Source organism: Vanacampus margaritifer, chromosome 3 (assembly GCF_051991255.1).
Source record: "Vanacampus margaritifer isolate UIUO_Vmar chromosome 3, RoL_Vmar_1.0, whole genome shotgun sequence".
Taxonomy (NCBI): domain Eukaryota; kingdom Metazoa; phylum Chordata; class Actinopteri; order Syngnathiformes; family Syngnathidae; genus Vanacampus; species Vanacampus margaritifer.
Window position 1 is genome coordinate 27,970,386 of NC_135434.1, and position 20,408 is coordinate 27,990,793.

A 20,408-nucleotide genomic window follows, 5' to 3' on the forward strand; every position below is an offset into this window, starting at 1 on the left:
GGGTATCACTCACGCTGCTGTATTTACTGTTTCAGGTTTTTTTTTTGTCTCTCCTTAACATAGCAATTAGTGTGCAGCTCTGAGTCACTGTCATGATAGCCAGGATAACATTTTAAAAAGGCTTTGAAGTGACACTGTGATTAAACCTAAAGAAAAACACAATTTTCATTAGGTTGAATCACAATAATTATATTATTACACTAATAATGCATATTCATAATTATCAAATAATAAATAATAATTTACATAAGAAATTATACTTTTAGTTATCATAACTCGACCGTCCAAAGTAACCCATTTAGACATGAGACTGAAACAAAACAGTAAAATGTCAAAATATAGAGATTAATTTGTGATTTTGAACATGATTAAGGCAAGATGGTGATAACAAATATGTTGTTTCTTTATGAAAAATAAAACGTGAACAATAAAGTTTTAAGGTCAGATTTAAATATATCGACCGTTTGAGCAGATCTCGGGTGTTCTGAAAGTTTGTTTCACAGTTAAGGAGCAGTGAAACTGAACGGTCAATAAATACACCAAGATTTTTATTTTTTTGGATTTGAGGCTGTTAATGACATGGAATCAAGTTGAGCGCTGAGTTTTGACCTTTCAGTTTTAGGGCAGGACACTTGTGTCTTCTCTGCAATAAAATGGAGAAAGTCTTGGCTTATCCACTCAACGATGCAGCTCCTGCAAGGAGTGACGTCATGCATACTGCGATCACGAGATTACAATTTTAGCATCTTGGCGCACCAATGCTGGTCACAGTGGTCAGTGTTGACTTCATTCTTGTTCCTTCGCGCAACGGGTAGCCTGTGCTACAAGCAGGAATAAAAGTCTGGACCTCCAGCATGCCAAATACCAATGTGAAGGGAGTTTTATGAGTCACTAACCTGTCTATCTCCAGAAGTATCTAGCTGTTGTGGTAAGGAGTGTTTACGTCTGCCTGGCTTTGAAGTCTTCTCCACAGAATCACAGCGGCTTACACCATTCCCCAGAAACAACTCATCATCTTCACCAACTGACTCCAAGCGACTGCTACCTCCTATGGCAGGAAATAATACTGAGCTCAATGTCTGTGAGTAGCTGTGTACAGTTAACTTTTTCTTTTCTTTTTTCTGAGAGAGTTAAGTACAGTTAAGTCTTTCTGTGCAACACACCTAACAGAAGAACCAACAAAAACGATACACCAACTTGTATACCATAAAGTAGGCAGTAATTTTGCATTTTTATTCATGGATTTACTTCATAAGAAATTAATTAAATAAGTTCAAACATGTTACAGTGTTATACAAGACGGCTCTTGTCCAGTAAATAATCAATTTCAAATGACAGGAAGAAAAAATGTGTAACATTTCGGAAATAACTTGCCAAAAACTGATTTGGGAATTAGAATGAAACAAAGAAATACATAATCAAAAATAACTATTTGCGTTACTCTGTTATAATGAGTGTTGTCAACATGGTTAAAGACCTAGTGTGCAGTCCTTAGCATCATTTAGTGGTCAAAGAATAGCATTTAGAAGCACGCAGGAGCACACACACACTCTGGTGGCTCAGAGAGACCACATTTCTTATTTTGTGTGAGCAAATGAGCATCTCGGCGAGCGAAGGTGATTTGGCAGCTATTGTGCAGCCCGGCAAGCGACGGCAAAAGACAGAGCGAACCGGAATTAGCCAGAGCAGCTAACAAGAGCGGCTAGCGGGAGTTAGTCGGAGCCAAACTTGCAAGAGCCCGAATCACGGGTGTCAGTGATGACCACATGCAGGCCCCAGATGTAGAAGGTAAGCGGCGGTTGACCCATTGGGTCTGACACTCGATGCAAGCACCACCCAGACTAACTACATTCACGAACTTGTCCTTTGGGCATCCGTAGCAGGAAGATGTTACGGTGTGGTCACGGAGCGGCGTGGTGTCTGTCGGCGTGTGGGGTGGAGGACCCAAAATGCAGGGAGGCAGGAGAACCACAGCAGGAGTGCGGGCGAGACTGGCGTGCTTTATTTTACAGAAAACACTAACCAGGGTACTGGTTAATGCTAACTAAACAACAAACTGAAAAGATACAAAATCAAAGTGACAGACAAGACTCCGGGGGGTGACCGTGACAAGCGGCAATGATCCCACACCGACTGATCACCACCCGGGAACTAAATACACCCACACTAATTAGGTAACTAGTCACACCTGGGGCCAGGCACAAGTGGCTGAAGGCCCGGATTGGTCAACCCGCGGAAGGGCAGGAACCCACTCAGGACCAATCGGGACCCTCAACCAAAATCAGATCTTCCCAGACATGACAGATGGCGGATAAACATGGCAGCTCTAGTAAGGTGAGACTACAGTCATGTAATATAATGAGTGATTACTAGACCTACAATTATATATTAAAGGGATTACACCACGGAATTTTCAGCCTTGTATGCATATAATGGTTCAATTTTACCTTTGACACCATGGCGATGTAATTTTTTATGAAATATTAGGTATTTTGCTGGCTATTAAACGCCCGGTTCAGTAAAACCCCGCCTCGCCCCTCTTGTCCGAGCCGCCTGCTGCCAAGGAGTTGTGTGAGCACTGTGTGGCCAGCCGTTGTAGTACAACCGTGTCTTCTTTACATGTGGTAATTGGATGGACGTTCAATTCTTCAATAAACATTTGAAACTAAACGGCTCGTTGCCGCAAGAAATCGTAGCGGAGGAGGGGAGAAGAGGAGAGAAAGAAAGAAAAGAACAGGGGAAAAAAGGCTGCACACAAGGCAAGCGTGCTAATCACTAGACCATCCATGCAATTCCAACAGCGCAAAAAGTTTTACTTGTAGTTTACACAAGTATCATCCAGAACCCTTTCTTGGATTTTAAGACAGACAATTGTCATTGCAGTTTGTCATAGCAAATCTGAAGGATAATTGATTGCTTTGAATTCATTCAATTCATTGCGTTTAGTCCACAGAGGCTATGGGGTCGCACCAAATGACGTCAAACAGTGCCAACAGCTCGTTTTCTCAGGTTGGGAGGGGGTGGTGCTTGGAGCGCAGAATGACCTAGAATTTCTTATACAAGGGCGAATGGAGGAAAACACCACTATGGAGATGTTGTTGGTGAGGAATTAGCATTTCAACATGGCTAAAAGCTCCAAAAAGTAGATTTTTCACGTTGCTGTCCCCTTAAAAAAGAAAAAAAGGGATACAACTTTTTTTTTTTTTTGCATACTATTGACATAAACAATGTTTTTTTTTTTTTTTATGAATGAATTCTTAGTTCACCACTAGATGGCGCTAGGGATCCTTTAAGGAGCTGTCAACACAAACACTTTCTTTACAATAATATGTTTTATGTAGTCCCAGTATTCTAAGCACGGTATTCTGATTAATATTGTGTTTGTTGAATATGAATTAAGCAGCAAAATCCACCAGATTTTATCCAACTCAAGGGGGCGGCCATTTTGCCACCTGCTGTCAACTGAAAATGACAACACAGTTGCTTAGGGCTCAGGTAACAACCAATCACGGCTCAGCTTCAGTAAACAGGTGAGCCATAATTAGGCTTTACCTGAGCCCTGAGCAACTGTCATTTTCATTCGACAGCAAGTGGCAAAATGACCGCTCCCTGAGATGGATAACAACGTGTGGATTTTGTTGCTTAACTCATATTCCACAAATGCAATATTAATTAGAACGTCGTGTTTAGACTAGTGGGGGCACATGCATGATACAACATATTACGGTAAAGAAAATTTGGGGGTAGACTTCCCCTTTACAACAAAAACATTATAGTGGCCTTAGGGCTAGGCGATTAAGGGGAAAATAATAATCACGGTTATTTTGACTGAGATTGAAATCCCGATTAATAAAATGACTATTCATTGATTTTAAAACTTAATATTTTTTCAGCTACTACAACTCAAATACTCAAGACTATGATCATAGCCTTATGCCCATTCATCCCTTTACGTTGAATGCTTTATACTTGGACACTATTTTTTTTTTGTCAAGTAGAAGATAACCTTGTAAATATTATATGAAATTAAAGCCTCTTGCATTTTCATTCTGCATTTTCAAACTTAAGCATTACATTACCCTCTTTTTACCTTGTTATTTTCACAAGTCTGGGGAGTTAGCGGGCTAACCTGGGACATCAGGGATTGTATTTTGTGCTTTGTAATGTGGAAATGTGTATTGGTATAACAAAAAAAAAAGTCCTTGGATATTTAGATCCTTGAAATTTGAGGAAAGGAAAATCTGTGAATCCTTGAAAACTCAGCTTTAAATATGACTTAAAAGAACAGCGGGAAATTAAATTACTAAGACAATAAAATAAGAATACTGTACAATGAGAACAGAAGAAAGTTGCGATTGAATTCTATTAACTTTTTGACTGCCAAAAACGTTTAGTAAAATCCTACGGAGGACTGCCAAAGACGTTAAAAGACGTTCACTATGTTTTTGTTTATGTTTTTTTTTGAGAAACGGGTGGAGGAAAGCCTTGGCCAGCTGTGCTGAAAGTATCAAGCAGATCTAGTTAGTATAATGCCTATTTTTGGGCACTAGATGGCAGCAATGACTCTCTTTGGACAAGATTGGGTCGGCGTCAGTAGAAGACGTGAGGCGGAGCTAGAGTGTTGAGGGGAGAATGGCTGAGAAAGCGAAAATGGCGACCGGTTGCAAGCAGCTCACGCTTGAGCATTTTTTTCAAAGACGAAAAGCATCGACCAATGCTAAAGAGCACATTGATGACGACGATGATGATGATGGTGACGCCGAAGTTGGAAGCGTTGACGCGGCGGCTATGATCACGTCATAAAGCCTCACCGGCTAGCGATTCTAACGCCGGAAAACGCGGAGCACAAGCGAGCACTTCTGCACAGGCGGACGTTCAATCGGACGACGAAGAGTACCCCGAGTACAATGCATATTCATCGGAGGAGTGAGTACAGTCTGATCACAGAGAAGAAACTGGTTCTGGACTACGATGCCACCATGAATGGAGTGGATAAGATGGATCAGAACATCTACCACCCGGTATAGGAACTGAAGGACATGAGGAAGCCAGACGTAACACCACTGTAACGTCACCGTATCATGATCCTGAGAGTAGACTTGATGGCAGCATGGCCAAACACACACTGCAGTATATACTTGCGATTCCCTGGAAAAAAAAGTCCGGCAAGAAAGTGTAGCGTCTGCAGGCGAAGGGGCAATCGCAGTGAAACTAATCTGTTGTGCAAATCCTGCTGCGTCCCCTTGCACACAGGGGAGTGTTACAAAAAGAAAAACTGTATTTGAAACATCCACACAATTTAAATAGTACCACAGTTGCACACATTTGTAAATAGTTTGCCAAATTGTTACACTGTTGAATGTAAATAAACGTATTTTGCTATCAAAAAACACTTTTTCATTGTTGGTGGTAGTGTTTTACAGAAGTAAAGCACTGTTTAGGTGTTTGTGGCATCAAAAAAGGTGAAAAAAAAAGGTGTCAAATTCACTAGAGTGCATGAAATAATATCGTTTCACAAAAAGCTTGATTTCTCCGTATTTTGTTTCAAAACAGAGCATTTGGGTGAAACTAACCATTTTCTATTGTTGATTACTGAAAAACGGAATAAGGTAGAAACAAACTTTTTTTTTCTGATGAAAGATGAGAGTCCAATCTTTCATTTGGTAGTATGTGTGTTTCCATAGTCCAAACACAAAATTTTCTGTGGACCTTGAAAGATCAGTCAAAATGCTTAAATCGGCTGGCACCCACAGCAACCCTTTTCTGAAAACGTCTGGCAATCAAAGAGTTAAAATAACACATTTTTGACAAATTGTGAATAATTTGTGCCTTTGAGTAGTGTTATCTTACCTGTTGGTATGCATTTCCACAGCATTTGTGTGTGAATATTCATTTTTTGAAGGACTAACACTCCCAAAGTCTATGCTAACTTTCCATTAGCATTTAAATGGGATCCTCCATTTACTTTACCATTAGCGCTAAGACAGCGATGTTTTAAAAATGAAGCATGTTTTGTGTGTCAATATACATTGGATGTAAGTTGTCTTGTGTGTTTAGTTTTACAGTTAACTCCAACTAGGGTGTCATTAAACAGCTTAAAGGGCAGAATCACATTGAATCTCACCGGGCTTGCTACAAGCCACATGGTTCATTCAGGGTACTTTCACAACAGAGGAAACTTGTAAAAGCACGGTGACATTCTGCACATTAATTGTTTTTCTTCGATTATTATGTTTTAAAGATCGAGAGAAGCCATAATCGAAATCACGAAAATTATTTGATTAATCGTCCATCCCTAAGTGTCAGCTTCCTCCCTATGAGCCCTGCCCATTTGTTCCCTGTTTGTGTGTATGTGTGCATGAGACAATCACGCTGCTGGGCGAGGTGGAGGAGATACAGCTGGAGCAGGAGCCAGGTGCATGTAATCACAATCAGCAGCCTACAAAAGCCAGCCTTGGACTTCAGCGCCAGATCAACTCTAACTGTCAAACAATTTCCTGCACCTGCCGAAGCCGTACCTTTGCCAGCTGGCCAAAGCTATCTCGCCTGTGGATCGCCTGCTCCCTACCCGGACCCGATCAGGACGCGTTAAACTTTCATTTGAGGAGAAGAGGCGGAAATATAGTAATCGCCTATGCCTGTACTGTGGGCAAGGCGGTTACTTTATTCGTGCATGTCCCATCAGGCCAGCAAAAGGGCAGGCTCACCAATAACAGGGGAGGTATTGGTGAACCAAACACATAGCCCCTCCTCACGCTGACTCCAACTCGCTGCTACGCTGTTCCACAACGACCAGTCCAGGGTGCTGTCTGCGCTAATCGATTGCGGGGGCTGATGAGAATTTTGTCGATTGCAGCCTAGTCAAGCAAATGGGAATATAGACTCTCCTATTGGCTACGCCTTTCAAGACCACAGCCCTCAATGGTCAGTTACTGTCGCGAGTAGAACAGCAGACAATGCCAGTCTCTCTCCAGCTCTCAGGCAACCACCGTGAAGTCATTCGCCTATATGTTTTTGATTGCCCTCAGTCGCCCTTGGTACTTGGATTACCCTGGCTAAAAATCCACAACCCCGATATTGACTGGACGGTGCCAAGGCTTACTGCATGGAGTGTTTTTTGTCATAGCCATTGTTTGTAGTCAGCCATCGCACCGGCCCGTTGTGTCAAGGAACCGGACCTTCCAGACCTCACCTCTGTACCTGAATGCTATCATGACCTTGGACAAGTCTTCTCTAGGGATCGTGCCATCGCCCAACCCCTCACCAGCCTTATGACTGTGCTATTGAGCTCCTGCCAGTAGCCACTCTCCCAAAAGGACGACTCTACAACATCTCACAGCCAGAGAGAGAAGCTATGGAGAAGTACATCACCGAATCCCTGGCTGCAGGTATCAGCCGCCCGTCCTCCTCCACTGTTGGTGCAGGGTTTTTCTTTGTAAGTAAGAAAGATAAGTCCTTAAGACGTTGTATAGACTATCAAGGGCTGAATAACATAACAATAAAAAACAAATACCCCATCCCCTTGATCGAGTCAGCATTCGCACCTCTCCATGGTGCTGGTATCTTTTCCAAGCTCGATCTGCGCAACGCCTATCACCTTGTCCGCATCAGAGAAGGTGATGAATGAAAAACGGCTTTCAACAAACCACTAGGGCACTACGAGTACCTGGTCATGCCATTTTGGTTGACAAACGCCCCCGCCGTTTTCCAGGCCCTGGTCAATGACGTCCTCCGAGACATGATTGACAAGTTAGTGTTTGTGTACCTCGATAACATTTTGATTTTGTCACAGTCCCTGTCCGGCCATGTGAGGCATGTGCGGCTGGTGCTCCAAAGGCTCTTGGAGAACAGGCTTTTTGTCAAGGCCGAAAAGTGCGAATTCCATGTCCCCAAAACCACGTTCCTCGGCTACGTCATTGCTAAGCGTGAGCTGCATATGGACCCAGCCAAGGTGACTGCTGTCTCAGAGTGGCCTAAACCTACCGATCGCAAGCAGTTGCAGCGTTTCCTCGGATTTGCCAATTTCTATCCGCGATTCATTAAGAACTATAGTCGTGTTGCAGCCCGCCTCACAGCTCTCACCTCCATTGCCGTCCCTTTCCGCTGGTCAGAAAAGGCTGACACTGCATTCAGCAACCTCAAGAACCAGTTCAAGTCTTCTCCTGTCCTTGTTCATCCAGACCTATCAAGACAGTTCATTGTGGAGGTGGACGCATCTGAGGCGGGAGTGGGGGCCGTGCTCTACCAACGGCTACCTGAGGACGGTAAGGTACATCCATGTGCCTTCTTCTTCCGGAAACTCTCCCCAGCAGAGCGCAATTACAGCATCGGTGACAAAGAACTCCTGGCTGTGAAAATGGCAGAGGAATGGCGCCATCTGCTGGAGGGTGCAAAACATCCATTTGTGGTGTGGACGGACCACAAAAATCTGTAATACCTGAAGACTAAATCCAAGACAAGCTAAGTGGGCCCTCTTTTTTGCTCGTTTTCATTTCACTTTGTCGTATATTCCAGGGCCCAAGAACACCAAGCCTGATGCCCTGTCCCACCAGTTCTCCACCCACAAAACAAAGGAGGATTCAGAGCCCATCGTCCCACCTGTTTGTGTTGTAGGATCAGTGGAGTCAGAGATTGAAGCATTGGTTAAGAATACACAGAGCGGACAAACCGACCCCAGAGGTAGGTCCCAAAGAACTATATTTGTCCCTGATTGTGTCCACTCCCAAGTACTTGGATGGGCCCACGCTTCCCGTCTGACCTGCTACCCGGGAGTCAACCGAACCCTAGCCGTCCTGCGCCCATGCTTCTGGTGGCCGACTATGAAAACAGACACTCGATCATTCGTCACCGCATGCACGGTATGTGCCCGAAACAAAACATCTACCAGGCCCAGTTCCGGTTACCTTCACCCATTACCAGTCCCCAGCCGTCCATGGTCCCACATAGCACTGGACTTCGTCACTGGTCTTCCTCCATCAAGAGGTAATACAGTCATACTTACCATAGTGGACAGATTTTCTAAGGCCGCCCACTTCGTTGCCCTGGCCAAACTCCCTTCCACCACAGAAACAGCTAACCTGTTAATACAACATGTTTTCCGTCTCCATGGCATTCCCTTAGACATAGTCTCAGACAGAGGTCCACAGTTTATATCCCTTGTCTGGAAGTCTTCTTGCTCTGCGCTAGACATTTCTGTAAGTCTATCTTCCGGTTATCATCCGCAAACCAATGGTCAGACGGAACGCACCAACCAACAGCTAGAAACCGCACTTCGTTGCATGTCACATGCTAACCCTTCCTCCTGGAGTACCCAATTGACGAGGAATGAATATGCCCACAATACGCTACCTCACGCCTCCTTGGGCATGTCTCCCTTCCAGTGCTCTCTGGGGTACCCACCTCCTCTCCTTCCCTCCCAAGAGAAGGAGATAGCAGTCCCATCCCACATACGGCGTTGCTCCAGCACATGGTAACGCGCTTGCACAGCTCTGGTTCGTGCTTCGGAGAGCTCTATGAACACATGCCGACCGCCGTTGCTCCTCCGCTCCTCTTTACGTGGAAGGCCAAAAGGTTTGGCTGAGCACTAAGAATCTCCCATTGAAGGTTGAGTCCAAGAAGCTGTCTCCGCGATTCATCGGCCCATATGAGATCGAGCGCGTAATTAATCCGTGCGCCATCCGCCTCAAGTTGCCCGCCACTCTGCGTGTCCATCCAACATTCCATGTTTCTCAGATCAAGGCGTACTCTACCAGCCCGTTGTCCCCACCGTTGTCCTTATTAGTCAAGCTTGCAGGAGTATAGAGCCATTTGTGAATGGTTATTTGCTTAGTAGAAATAGAAAATAAATACCTTTGCATATACCAAATAACGTGAATTGTGTGTGTGTTGGAATCAAATTGTTAACCTCTAATTGGGTAAATCAAACTCCAAAACAATTCCATTGTAGCTCCTTCACACAAAGATTGATTTACGCACGTTTTTTTTTGTTTGTTTACTCAATAAATTAACTAAGCAAACATGGTGTTCCTAGAGGTGACAGAGAAAACTGCAGGCAGTCTCTGGTGTTGGATACATTGATCCTGGAGTGATCCTAATTTACCCTACAGACCTACTAACTTACTAACAACTGTAGTGTAAGTCAGGTGTGAAAGCAACAATATAAAACAGCTCAATCTGTATTGTAAATTGCACTGTATCAGCCACCCCAGATTTCTTTTATGCAGCAAAAGACTGTCTACATTATTGATGACATTTCTATACATTGCTGCTCAAAAATTTGTGAACCTCTTGAGCAATTTGGATTTTCCAATTGTTTCAACCTGATTTTGTTGTAATTTTAGCATTTCAATGCATTGTTCTTTTTTAAAATCAATTGTGTAGTCAAAAAAAAAGAGTGATTAAGTGAGAGCGTCACATACTTTTGCACTGATGAAATAATGAATGACAATATTATTCTTTTTGTTCAAGTCCATTATTTTCAATGTCAGGATTGTAGATTGGGTATGACTAAACAATTAATAAGGTTATTTAATATTTTATACAAAAAATCTGACCATGGCTGCAGGGTTCACAAACTTTTGAGCAGCACTGTATATGCATTATAGTGGCTCTTTAACCGCCCCCCATCAAATTATTTGCCAAACTGTAAATTTACCAAACTTTTACAGTTCAATTTCAAATCCAACAGCAGCCATGTTGGATTTGTGATGGATGGTCAGCGGGAGAGGGAATGTAATGGCGGCAGCCATGTCTGCTTTGCATCATGATACTTATACCAAACTAGGGCTAAACATGACATCAAAACCAGTGGAACAACTCAATGGAACATCGCTAAATTGATCTACAATCCCCAGTTCATGTTATCACTGCGTTGGATCCAGTGGTTGTGGGTCAGTAAATACCAAATCGCTAACTGCAAAATATATCTCCCCATCCCCTCCCCCACACGCGCAGCAAACTAATTCACCCCTATCAGATGTGCTCTAGCGCCGAAATTGTCAACACCCCAAAAAGTTGAAATGTTCGTAGAATCGCCCCTGTGTACAGAACTATTTGAATATGTTTGTAAGCATTTAAATTGATTTTGAACTGTTTTAAGATAATACTTTATTGTACATTCATGGTATGAACTACCAATATAGGTAATTAAAATCACTTTTAGGGCAGTGTCAATTAGTCGCCGAACTTCTCCATTAGCAGTTGCCCTCCGCTTTTGCGGGGTTTTCACTGTATTACTAACCCTGGGATGGACTGCAAAGCTTTATGGGTGTGGGACTGCAGCAAGATCCTCCGACTGGCTCTCTCTGACATACGTCTTCTAGTTTCTCCAGGTTAGTCAACTGTAAGTAAAAAAACAATGGATCTGGTCAATGGTAGTGTACATAGTCTTCAAATATTCAAATTTTGATTACCAGAACATATTTTAAGATAAAAAAAAACAAAAAACAAGAGGGCAGCCTGAGTAGTGCTCATCTGCCTCACAGTAGAACGGGCCTGGGCTCAAATCTCTGCTAAAGCCCTTCTGTGTGGTGTCTCGGGTTTTATTTTTCCAAAATCATGCATGTTGGGTAACATGCAGACTATTGTCCATGGAGCTGTGACTGTAAAGTGGTCAATACATATTGACATGAGACAAAAGCAACAGGGAGCAAGAGGGATGGGATTGCATAGCAAAAAGCATCCGCCTTCTGTGAGAGCCAAGCAGTGTTCTATAATGTTGCCTTCCATGGTGGAACAATACATGAAGTTCATGGCTAAGTTTTGCTTCATTAAAATCACCCAGGATGATAAGGGGTGAGTCTGAATGCTTTAGACGAGATCGACTATGTCTAAGTTTGTGGATTTGTGAAAGTTGACACAAAAAAAAGGCTGAGAATCGACTCCTTAATGTTTAGTAAGTCTTCTCTCATGTAAATGAGCGGTCTAAGGTTGCCACAAACGAAAATGACAAAAACAAAGACAAAACTAGAGAGCGCGTCTCTGTTTTGTATGTAGCTCATTCTAGTGAGAAGTATGATCCTTAGTCATATCTGGTCGTAAAAGTTACAAATTGGACTTTTTAGCAATACATAATGAATTGGTATTATTAACTCATTCACTCCCAGCCATTTTCACTGAAGCAACCCCTTTCGCTCCGAGCTGATTTACTGGATTTTGACTGATTTTGCATGGCCCACAGAATATTGTGTTCTATTGCTATTTAAACATGGAACCTACCAAAAGAAAGATTAGAGTCACTTCTTTCGTCAGGAAAAAAACATAGATTGGTATCTGTTTCCGTTTTGCAGCAATTAGCTTTAGAATCCAAGTGGATTGAAAAGCAATCAGCACTGTACGAAGGGAGCTTTTGGGTGTTTGTACTTTTGAGACTGTAACTCTGACTAGAAAGAAGGATGAATCTTCTGGGCTGGACCTGGAGATCATGTCTTCCCCTCTAAAAGTGGTCATCAATGGATTAAAGCCTGGAGGTGCGGCAGAAAGGGTAACTCATACACTCCCAGCCAGTTTCACTGAAGCAATCCCCTTTGCTCCCGGCCATTTTACTGGATTTTTACTGATTTTGCAAGGTCCACAGACTATTCTGTTCTTTTGCTATAAAAACATGGAACCCAAGAGTCGCTTCTTTCATCAAGGAAAAAAGTATATTTGTATCTGTTTCCGTTTTGCAGTAATTAGCATTAGAATATAGCTAAGTTTCATCATTATTCACAAACCACTTGAAAACACTGGGAAAAAGAGTTTGTTGCAATATAGCCCCGGCTGAACTCTTATACTCTGCTGCCACCTGCTGGCCGTTTTTTTTTAAACAACTACCACTGCTTTAAAGGACCTCTTCATGTCAGAAGCTGTATCAAAGCCTTCTGTATGCTATAGCATAAAAAACATAGACACTCCCAAAAATGTATTTGGGTTTGAATGAGTTAAATGGGACACACAATTGATCACAACAATACCATTTCCAACTTCTACCACATGGGAGCAAAACAAATCAGAATTTTGTCAATCGAACCATGCAGTGTTACAGGCTGTGTTAAGGTGCCAAAAAGAGTCGGAGATACTGACCAGATCTGGCAAACTGGTGGATGGGTGGTGTTGGAATCCTACATCGGATTTCTCCTGCATGAGAAAAAAAGGTTTGAATGGATGTAGGATATCAGTGGGCCTGTGCAAAAGAGGCCTAATCAGCAGATCAGGGATTCAAATACAAAAGTCCTTATTCAAATAAGGGGTAGTACAGTAGCGGCCGAGCCTCAGGGTGTAAAGACGGTCGTTCAGTAACCAGAAGATCGGCTGTGTGACCCCCGCTCTCCCTCACATTGCTTCCAGTGCTACTCACATATATGGAAGGTACGAATGTTTCGTGGTGATCGGAGGGGCCGTAGGCGCACACTGACAGCCACGCTTCTGTCAGCCTGCCCGAGGGCAGCTGTTGCTACTTTAGTAGCTTACCGCCGCCACAGTGTGAATGCGTGAGTGCGTGAATAATGTATCCATTCCAGTGTAAAGCGTCTTTGATCCTATATAAATCCGATGTATTATTATTATTACTGTAACCAAAAATTCTCTCAATGTAAAGCACAGATACAGTACACACAGTGCAACAAGAGTTATTTTACATTTAAAAAAATACAAAATTGGCAACCATCTCTTCTTTTTCACATCAGAAATTGTAAATAGTTGCAACCAAAAAGAATTTTCACAAAATGTACTTTAAATGACTAAAATGCCAGTGACATATATAACTAATAGGAAACCTGCATACGCTGTATACAATTTTGGGTCATGGTAGAGGATATGAGTCAAAAGATTGAATATAGTACAGCAGTAACCATAATTAAACATTAAACTGTAGAACTAAACATTTGAAATTGCATCATATTTGTTAAACGTAAAGCCCTTGAAGAGGGTCTTCTGCCCAGATTTAGTCATAACCGTTTTAATTTCATTATTTCCTCAGTAGAGCTTTGTTCTGCGGATGAATCTTTGTGAGTGTTATCACAATTTCTGCCAGGTGCAGTCATGACTGAAAAACCTCCTCTATTCCTCAAATGGGCCATTGTCTGTGTTTGAATGATGTTCTTGAGTTGTATCTCATGTCCGGTCAACTCCAAGGAACTGTTTACTGGAAACTGAAGAACAAAATGCATCTTGGTATATTTTCTCAACCAAGCCTTCACTAAGCAACAACCGATGAATCCTTGGTTTAAGATAGCAAAAAAGAACGACATCTGGGAATTCCGTGTGGTCTTGGCTTATGCATACTTCCGATTGGAACAGTACTTGGGGGTGCCACTGATGACGTCTCACGAAATCACAAGGACGTAAGTAAGGTTTTTTACCGATGTATGTTGTACAAACACATTTTGAAACATCAACATAGTAGTACAATTTCAGTGAAAGCGAGTCACATGATAAAACTGCGATGAATTACGGAAATACACCAGCGAGATATGCGTGCTTGGGAAGTATGTTCTTGAGACCGGGCTTACCAAGACCCGACTCACTCCGTCACAAGAACAAACTCTGTGTTCTTCATATTGAGAAACGGCCACTATTCCATTTGCTGACGACTGAAGATGACATAATCTGTGCTGAGGAAATAGGTAACTACCAATCAAGGTTTACCTGTTGTCTGGGTTTGGTCAGCAAACTGAGCCGTGATTGGTCTTTATCTGTTTTCGTGAGCTTCTGTCAGCCTGCCCGAGGGCAGCTGTTGCTACTTTAGTAGCTTACCGCCGCCACAGTGTGAATGCGTGAGTGCGTGAATAATGTATCCATTCCAGTGTAAAGCGTCTTTGAGTGCTATATAAATCTGGTGTATTATTATTATTACAGTAACCAAAAATTATCTCAATGTAAAGCACAGATACACACACAGTGCAACAAGTTATTTTACATTTAAAAAAATACAAAATTGGCAACCATCTCTTCTTTTTCACATCAGAAATTGTAAATAGTAGCAACCAAAATGAATTTTCACAAAATGTACTTTAAATGACTAAAATGCCAGTGACATATATAACTAATAGGAAACCTGCATACGCTGTACAGTATACAATTTTGGGTCATGGTAGAGGATATGAGTCAAAAGATTGAACATAGTACAGCAGTAACCATAATTAAACATTAAACTGTAGAACTAAACATTTCAAATTGCATCATATTTGTTAAACGTAAAGCCCTTGAAGAGGGTCTTCTGCCCAGATTTAGTCATAACCGTTTTAATTTCCTTATTTCCTCAGTAGAGCTTTGTTCTGCGGATGTATCTTTGTGAGTGTTATCGCAATTTCTGCCAGGTGCAGTCATGACTGAAAAACCTCCTCTATTCCTCAAATGGGCCATTGTCTGTGTTTGAATGATGTTCTTGAGTTGTATCTCATGTCCGGTCAACTCCAAGGAACTGTTTACTGGAAACTGTGTGGTACCGCTCTTCAAGATAGTATAAGAATATTGTAAGTCCTCTGTAATCTTTGCACTTGTGAGAAGCTGCAGCCATTGTCTGTAACTCACTTGTGCCCGGAATATTCTGTAGAAATAAAAGCTTCGAAGGAACTGTTCATCGATCTCCAGCCTATATTCAGATAACCAACATTCTCACTACCCGAAAGAAAACGAACACGCGGAGGAAAAGATCTCCTCCACAACACCCTGTAAAGTGAAAATAAATGACTTGTTAATTGACTCGCCACAGAGCAGAATATTTTTAACAGCCCCCGCCAAATTTGGATGATTAAAAATAGTAAGTTATAAGTATATAAAATGAGGCTTCAAAATTATGGAAAATCAAACTATTGTTTCAAAACCATATCCTGCTGAACTGTCAATCAAATACCACATACTTCTTCTGTGTACATTTCCATAAATGTTTCAGCTGTGAAAATTATAAAGCTTTCAGTGACATCTTTACCTTACCAGCTAATAATGCACAAAGCAGCTCTCGCTGTTTAACTCTTTGACTGCCAAAAACGTTAAATAACGTTTAGTAAAATCCTATGGGGGAGTGCCAAAGACGTTAAAAGACGTTTTTTCAAAACAGAGGTGAAACTAACCATTTTCTATTGTTGATTACTGAAAAACTGAACAAGGTAGATACAAACTTTTTTTTCTGATGAAAGATGAGAGTCCAATCTTTCATTTGGTAGTATGTGTGTTTCCATAGTCCAAACACATAATTTTCTGTGGACCTTGAAAGATCAGTCAAAAATGCTTAAATCGGCTGGCACCCACGGCATCCCTTTTCTGAAAACGTCTGGCAGTCAAAGAGTCAACATTCAACAAGGAAACGGTGAGTAATTCTGTAAGAACAGAATTGATTGCAGCATCCATGAAAGTTTGTTTGCCCTGGCGTTGTCGCTGGCTTTCTGGTTTTGTCACAGCTGTATAACACGCACCAAACACAATGTCGCTCTGTGATTGGTCCGAACCACTGGCGGTGGAAATCAACGGGCTTGGTACAAGATGTATTCTCTGGAGTTTGTGAACTCACAAATACCGCAAGAATTCATCTTGCAGTGCAAGGTTACCTCTTCAGTGCTGTCCCATGAAACAATATATTTAAATATCTGCATAAATGTGAGGGTTGTACTCACTTTTGATAGATACTGCACCTATGTTTTGAATTAAAAAACACACACACATATTTTTCCACTAACAAGGGTTCTGTGAGTCTGTGGTGTTCCGTCACTCCTAGGTTAATAATCACTTGCTTAGGAAAAAATACCCACCAAATGTGTTGATGTTGGAAAAAGTGCCCAAATCCCATTGTCTTGATCAAGCTTTCTGTGTCTAAGGGTGGTAGGGCTTAACAATAAATGATCATAATGGATTTCCTCTTGATTAAGTGTGTGTTAGGTGTGTTACCCTGCTGGCAACGATGAGCTGGACAAGACCAACTGTAGAGCGGAGGATAGATACAGCCTCTTGATGTGTTAGATCCACTAGCGACTGACCATTAATCATAAGCAACTCGTCACCATCTTGAAGACGACCATCCCTGTAATACAAACAGCAATGAAAATGCATGGAAACTCTTATGTGCATGCAGATGTTACAAATAACCCACAGTAGCAGAGGGTGGGTAGCGTAATGGTAAGAAGAGTATAGCGAGAAGGGCAATGTTTTAGGCAACACATCACTTGCTAACGCACTGAAACGACGCCATCGCACTGTGAATGTCACTTTGACGAGAAAGCTTTTAGCACAGATAGCAACAGCATTTAAACAGCCTTTAGCAAGTAATTCAGTGAACAGGTTTTCCTGGATTTGCCATCTTTGGCTGTTGAGTATTCAAAGATTACAGATTTCAATGCCTAGAAAAATTTATAAACTTTCATACATAAAGACTTCTTAAAGATACAGTATTTTTTTCATTATAAAAAGTGCAATATTGTAGTTAACATAATTGTAACAGACTTCTTTGAAAAGAAAAGTAGGCCTATAAATACTATAAATTAATTTATCATGATTATGATAAAGGTAAACACAACAATACAAACAAGTGAAAGAAAATAGTTTGTTGGATTAAAACTACTACAATTGATCAAAAAGTAACTTAAGTAAATACACTGCATATTACTACCCACCTCTGACCAGTTATTAGCCATCCATCCTTCCATTTTTTTAACCACTTAATATTTGTATATTATACCCTTCTCACTTTAAAAGGTCCTCTTTTTATTTAAACTGATTTATATTTTAAATATCCTTTTGATAAAAAAACATAATGTAAAACAAGCACACAAACAAACAAACAAATCTAGCATTGAAAACATGTTCACTTGAGACAAAGCAGTAAAAAAACAAACCTGTGAATTGTTCCTCCTTCTTCAATATGAGCTATGTTAATACCATGAGGAGAGCGCTTGGAGCCACGCCCACCAGTTATCTGTATGCCCAAGCCCTCTTGACCTTTCACCAGGTGCATTTTCCAGATGTGGCAACCCTGCCTTGGCTTTAAAAAAGGAGAAAAGCTATAAAGTCATCTAAAACAAATTGAGCTTCATCATTTCACTGTGAAGCAGATCATCTGCAACTAGAGAACACTGGAAATTACTACAATCCTGCCTAGAAGTGGACGACCTTCTAAAATATCAGCAAGACCCACACGACAAATGATAATTCAGGTAAAAGTCAATCTGACCATCACATTGGGGGATTTGCAGATTATTTTTCTGCATCTGGAACACATGTGCATGCTTTTCAACAATCAGAAAAAAAGTCAATCGACAAGGCTTTCATGGAAGGCTTCCTAGATAGAAGCCTCTGCTCATTAAAAAGATCAAAGCTGCCGATCTTAACTTTGCCAGAGAGTACCTGGACAAACCTGAAGCTTTTTGGAAATCCCTTCTGTGGACATATGAGTCTAAATTTGAACTGTTTGGTCACAACTAAAACAGTCATGTTTGGTGAAAAGTCAACACTGCATACCAGCAGTGGGATTTCGAAGGGGCATGTCATGCTTCTGTCATTCTAAAGGCAGCACAATTTTCTGTTTTGATATTGCATCGTTACAGGTCTAGCTTGCAAATAAAATTTAAAAAAGGGCCTGTTTAGGAACATTAAATCTGATCCAGTGATGTCAAACTGCCAGAAGATCCCAGTGTAAGTAAAGAACAACTGGAGGATATGGACAAGGAATGACACTTTTGTTTTAAACTGTGCTACTGTGGTCAATTTATAGTGATGTAATAGTTTATTATGATCAATGTACTAGAAGCTTTTCAAACTATACTATAATAATGGACTAAGGGTTAGTTTTATCTCAATGTAGCATTGCATTACATCACACATGACAGATGGCACAAATCCTCTTAATTCCATAATAGCTATAATCCATGATATATCCTCTTCATGTCAAAGGCAATCACGACATACAGAGGTAGGGGATGAAAATCCAGTTTTCATGTTGGTGCGTGTTAACATTTGAGTTAACAATGACACTGACAAATTTGATGTGGTAAAAAGTAATATACTAGCTATAGAAACTCTGATCTATATTTGTAATGTATTTTTTTTTAAATACATCACTGAAAAATATTTAACAATAAAAGTGTGTGAGATCTATCAAATGTGATTTGCTTTAAGAGTTGGTTTTAAAAGAAATAAACAAAAACTCAAGCAGGTTCCGAGGACGCCAGGTGCAAACAATCTTAAAGGGATACTTGACTCATTGAGTCTTTTTCAGCAGTAAAAAGTTAATATTTTGTCCAGAATTCATTTGATAACTTCATTATTTTTCATGTACAATTAATACCTTCAAAAACACATTGGCCGTTTCTCAATATGCATTCTTGTCTGTACTTAAGTCCTTGTGATGTCTTGAAGCATCATCAGTCGCGGCCCAAGCTAAAAGCCATAAGGGTCGACGCATTGACATAACTGTGTACCACGTGACAAAATGTTATATAATTATGAGCAATATATTAAAGAAGAATAATTTGAAATTATACATGGGATTTATCCTATTTAGGAAAATATTGGGGGGGGAGGGGGTTCTGGAAAGACACCGATGTGAGTTGCAGGTTTTGATGCACAGCTTAATGGTGGGGTTGATACAGGTGGTGCGGCTCGCGCTGCTCTAATGCGCTACCTGAAAAACCTTTAGTGTTCTACAGTCTCACTAGTGTTGTCTACTTTTAAGATAACAATACAATTTTTACAATTTATAATTATTATTTATAATTATGAGTAATATATTAAAGAAGTATCATTTTAAATTATACATGGGATTTATCCAATTTAGGATTATATTGGGGGGGGGGTTCTGGAAAGACACCGATATGAGTTGCAGGTTTTGATCTGATTCTCCTGAAATTGTGGTACTGTACATCTATAAAAAACTATCTTTGAATATATAGTAAATCATATTTAATATATATTAATATATTTATGTATAATATTGTAAATTGCAGTTGTTAAACTAAGTTGTGTAAAAAAGGACTAGATTTAATAAAGTTGTACTTAACTCATTAAATATTTACTATTTATGCTCATAAAAGGGGAGGAATACTCTACTTACAAACGTGATGCTGGTGGGGGGCAGCAATGCTCATGCCGTGCCTAGTCTGACGGAAATGAAAGAAGAACAAATGTGATGCCCCTCCGCTGCCATTTGTTCCTTGAAGTACGAAATGCATCTTGGTATATTTTCTCAACCAAGCCTTCACTAAGCAACAACCGATGGAGCCTTGGTTTAAGATAGCAAAAAAGAACGACATCTGGGAATTCCGTGTGGTCCTGGCTTATGCATACTTCTGATTGGAACAGTACTTAGGGTGCCACTGATGACGTCTCACGAAATCACAAGGACGTAAGTAAGGTTTTTTACCGATGTATGTTGTACAAACACATTTTGAAACATCAACATAGTAGTACAATTTCATTGAAAGCTAGTCACATGATAAAACTGC

General features: G+C 40.9%; 1 protein-coding gene across 6 annotated transcripts in view; it reads right to left on the bottom strand.

Annotated features, from left to right (window-relative positions):
• The window catches only part of pdzd2 (PDZ domain containing 2), a 111,503-nt gene that overhangs the window by 45,942 nt on the left and 45,153 nt on the right, over positions 1 to 20,408 (bottom strand). For all 6 annotated transcript variants that reach the window (XR_013293507.1, XM_077561871.1, XM_077561872.1 and 3 more), the window contains 5 exons: positions 17,805 to 17,950; positions 16,861 to 16,993; positions 13,063 to 13,116; positions 11,240 to 11,339; positions 897 to 1,048 (listed from right to left, as the gene is read on the bottom strand). Coding sequence is in view for 5 of the 6 variants with exons in the window: in XM_077561871.1 (XP_077417997.1) it covers positions 897 to 1,048; positions 11,240 to 11,339; positions 13,063 to 13,116; positions 16,861 to 16,993; positions 17,805 to 17,950 (585 nt within the window). In the remaining variant the exon portion in view is untranslated. The remainder of the gene's footprint in view (positions 1 to 896; positions 1,049 to 11,239; positions 11,340 to 13,062; positions 13,117 to 16,860; positions 16,994 to 17,804; positions 17,951 to 20,408) is intronic.